This window comes from Lipotes vexillifer, unplaced genomic scaffold (genome assembly GCF_000442215.2).
Source record: "Lipotes vexillifer unplaced genomic scaffold, Lipotes_vexillifer_v1.1 scaffold613, whole genome shotgun sequence".
In the NCBI taxonomy this organism is placed as follows: domain Eukaryota; kingdom Metazoa; phylum Chordata; class Mammalia; order Artiodactyla; family Lipotidae; genus Lipotes; species Lipotes vexillifer.
Window position 1 is genome coordinate 406,935 of NW_006792345.1, and position 3,823 is coordinate 410,757.

General features: G+C 52.9%; 1 protein-coding gene across 1 annotated transcript in view; it reads right to left on the reverse strand.

The window, feature by feature from the left end:
* Positions 1-3,363, reverse strand: part of TBC1D9B (TBC1 domain family member 9B) — a 44,551-nt gene extending 41,188 nt beyond the window's left edge. Inside the window, exons 1-2 of the mRNA XM_007465506.1 lie at positions 3,206-3,363; positions 83-193 (exon numbers count right to left, since the gene is read on the reverse strand). Of these exons, the coding sequence (XP_007465568.1) occupies positions 83-193; positions 3,206-3,323 (229 nt within the window). The 5' untranslated portion in view covers positions 3,324-3,363. The remainder of the gene's footprint in view (positions 1-82; positions 194-3,205) is intronic.
* Between the last annotated feature and the right edge of the window lie 460 nt (positions 3,364-3,823).

Genomic DNA, 3,823 nt, shown 5'->3' on the forward strand with positions numbered 1-3,823 from the left:
TCCAATGCACGAATGCAGGCTGCGTCCCCTCCCTCTCTGGGGCAGGCCCTGCCCAGCACCCCTTGTGATCCAGGGCACCTACCGCACGCCACTGTCCAGTAGACCTGCGAGTCCTGGGTCTGGTGCAGGATGCGGTAAGGGGCCACCCGGGCGCTGGAGTCCAGCACCACATCCAGGGTGCCCACGAGAAGACCTGGCAACAGGGCACAGAGAGGGGAGGGTGAGGGAGGGCTGGGCTGAGAGCTGGGCCTGGCTGGAGGCAGCCATGAGGGTAGCAGTGCCCCCAAAGCCCCAGCCAAGAGGGTGAAACACCTTACAGTACCCTGGTCCGTTAAATTACTTCTTTTTCCTCAAAGGCCTTCAGCCAGTGTCTGATCCCTATCAAAAAATCCCCTCCCACTTCTTCCTGGAAGCTTCTGCTTGTCCTCCTGACTCAGAAATACTTGCAGGCAGGGGCAGATTCAGGTTTTATGGGGCCCAAAGCTTAGATGATCTGGGAGGCCCTCTTCAAGAAAAATACAAAATCAGGTTTGAAAACAAGTATTTCTTCAGAATGAGAAAGTACAACAATGACAATTAAAAACAACAATACTACAGATATCACAAAGTCCAGAAAAATAATACGGTATGTTTTATTAACTGCCAGACACATCTCTTAAGACATGTTTCTCTGACCTGTGTGGCCTTTTTGGCTGTGTACTCTGATGCCTTCTTCATAAGACAATGATTTTGTAACATCATTTTCCACATCAACAACAGGAAGATAATGTAGCCTCAAAAGTCATGAATAAAACGAACATGCAAATTTTTAGAATTGTCCAATTTAGGAAAACACCGATTCAGTTTTTTTTTTTTTTTTCCACCCCTGAACTGAAGCATTTTAGGGCATTTCAAGTTTTCCTTCTCATCACAATGTCATTGACACTTGTCAATGTCACTATTTCCCCAATAAATTAGAGAAAATGTCTACCTTTTACCACTATTCGATTCATTCTTCTTCATTAATTGAATTATCCAGCTACATAAAAGCCTGTCCATTGCTCCTATTTGAAACTTATTTTTTCCTTTTCATGAAGAGCTACTTTTGGTATGATCTGAAAATATTTTGTTACCATTTTCCTGTTGATATCCGAATAATTTCTATTGATTTTATTGTTCGATTTTAACACTTCGGTTTCATATTCCATTTTTAATTTGACTTTTCCCCCCTCCTCTAATAAACAAAATAACCAGTTACAAAAGAAGGTACTCTTCACATACATCCAAGTCAGGAGTCTGTAATCTCTCACTTGTTTTACTGAAATGTTCTAAAATGCCTCTCTAAATTGCAGTTAAAGCGGCATATTCAAGCCTTATCAGTGTTTGGAATAAACTGCTTTTTACTGTTTGTGTTGAGGTTTCTCTTCTGGTCTCAGAAATTTTATTTTAATTCCTATACTGTTGGCATATCCATACTGCAAAACTTGAAAACTTTTTAATGGGCAGGCCATCTCATCACATTCTTCAATGAAGAATCTAGGTTGGTATCTGTGTTTAAAAGACAGCTTGAATAAAACCACATCACTAACTGTTCCTCCCCCAGGGAGACAGTGGTCAGGAAGCCATGATGTCCATGATGGCACAGGGAAGGCCATGCCAGAGGCCATGCCAGGACTCACCAAACCTAGCTGGAGCAGAGAGTTCAAGCTGTGGTTACCAGGGGGGACCTGGAGCAGAGCAGGAGCTCTGCCTTGGGGCACATTGAGACATGAGTGTGGTAGAAAGGGCCTTCTCTGTACAGGAAAGCAGAGCACAGAGGGACCCACCCACCTGCTGAGATGATCTGTGGAGAAACAGAGCACAGGACAAGCACTGAAATCTGACACAATGGTATGCTGCTGCAACCAAAGATACTGGTTGCCCAAGCACTGCTTTTCTACATGGGCTTCAAGGTTGACCACTGGTCAGTCTCTCCAGAGGGGCTGCTGTCTAACCTCCACTGAACAGCCTAGTCTAGGAGGCAGGTCCAGCACTGGCTCCTGTGATTCTAGTGGCCTTTGGGAAAGAGCTCCAGGCGCCAAAGGGAACAGGTTTCTTGGGAATGGTACACTCTCTTCCACATCAGGAGGTGTGGCCCAGGAAAGACTGACGGAAGAGGTCTCCTATGGGAAGCTTCTATCTGCATCTGGTAGGACTGCATTAGCTGCTAATGTTTAAAATTAGGACATTTCACAGAAAATTCTCTCGATAACTGGAAGACCTGTCCACATTGGGCCTGAGGTCCTAAATGGCAACAATGGGCCACCCGAGGAGCGCAGGCACTGGTCTGGCCCTAAGACTGACCCAGGTCTGCTTGGGAGTGCCTGGGGCAGGTCCTGGAGCATGAGGGACCTTGGACAACCCCTGTAGAGGGAATGCCCAGTAGGCATCCCCTGGATCCCAAATGCCACACACTCCAGGAGGTGCCTGTCTAGTCTAGTCCTGTGTAGTACCCAGACGGGCAAAGAGGCACCTTGGCTGGTTCACCGGAACACATATACTGGTGATTCGGCTAAGCCTCGGTCTGCAGCTTCAACGCTCCAAGAAGCAGGAAAGGTGGGTGAGGAGAAGCTGGAGGGATGGGGGCTGACGCCAGCAGCAGCTGGGAGAACTCTGATCTTGTTGAAAAGGCAATTCTTTGGTGAGTTGGGAATGAAGGAGGCAAAAGAAAACGAATGCTTGTATCACTTGACCCCTCCTTGGAGGCACTTGGAGAAACTGAAGCAGAAGCAGAGGACCAGAAAATCTCGCGGACTTTCAGCTGTGAAATCCCCTTCCAGGAAGCTGCACACGCCTCCGCTAAGCACCGGGAAGCTCACGGGCAGCGAGTTCGGCCAGAGGCCGCCTCCAGCCTTCTCCTGGCTGCCCTGGTTGACCGAAGTCTCCCCACCCGCCTCCTAACGCGAGCGCATCCGTCTTCCTCGAGTCCCTGGCCCAGTCCTCACCTCGCACCACCCGACCCCGTTCCTGCCTCCCACCCGCGGTTCGCGTTCCTAACCCCCACCCCCAACTCAGTGCCGGCCTCGCGCCCCCAGGGCCCCGCCGCACGCGCTGACGTGCGCGTCCGCAGTGACGCGCCGAGGCTGGGCCTGTCCTGGGCCGCTAGTCCTGGGCCCCGCCGCCCGGCGCCCCCTCCTCGCCAGCCCCGCGGCGGCGCCCACAGGCCCGGTCGCCGCGCGCCTCTCACCCGTGAGGCCGCCGCCCTTGCCGTGGCCCCGGCGCCGCTGCAGCACGAAGAAGGGGTTGGCCCGCTCCGTCACCCACAGCGCGTTGGCCACCAGCACCTCCTCCGGGGCCAGCCACATCGTGGCGCCGTTCACACCGGGCCGTGGCCGGCCAGGCGGAAGCGCCGCGGTAGTGGCCGCGCGGAGCCGAGCGGGCGGGGCGGGGCGAGGCGAGCGGGCGGCGCCTCCCGGCCCCGCCCACCCGCCCAATCCTCGGGCCACAGGCCGGCTTAGCCCGGCCGTGTACGCTTCACTTTCGCCCTTCTCGCTGCAGGCCCCTGCGCTGCAGCCTCATCTAGGAGGAGCGGCCAGGTGCCGGGGCCACGCGCCCCTGGCCGGAATGGTTGAGTCCACGGTCCACAGATAGCAGGGCTTCTGGCCTTTTGTAAAAACCCATCCAGGGTTTGCGGGGAAAATGTAGAGAAACAGCATTTGGAGATACAGTTTTGGCTGATTGTGCAGGGCAAGCCAGTGCGTGTTAACATTGGAAAGTGTGGCTGGAAAAGGGTTAGTCGATTTTGGTAACTCAGTTTTGGCACTTGGGCCTAAGACAAAGAGAACCTCCGGGAGTCAGGAAGCTC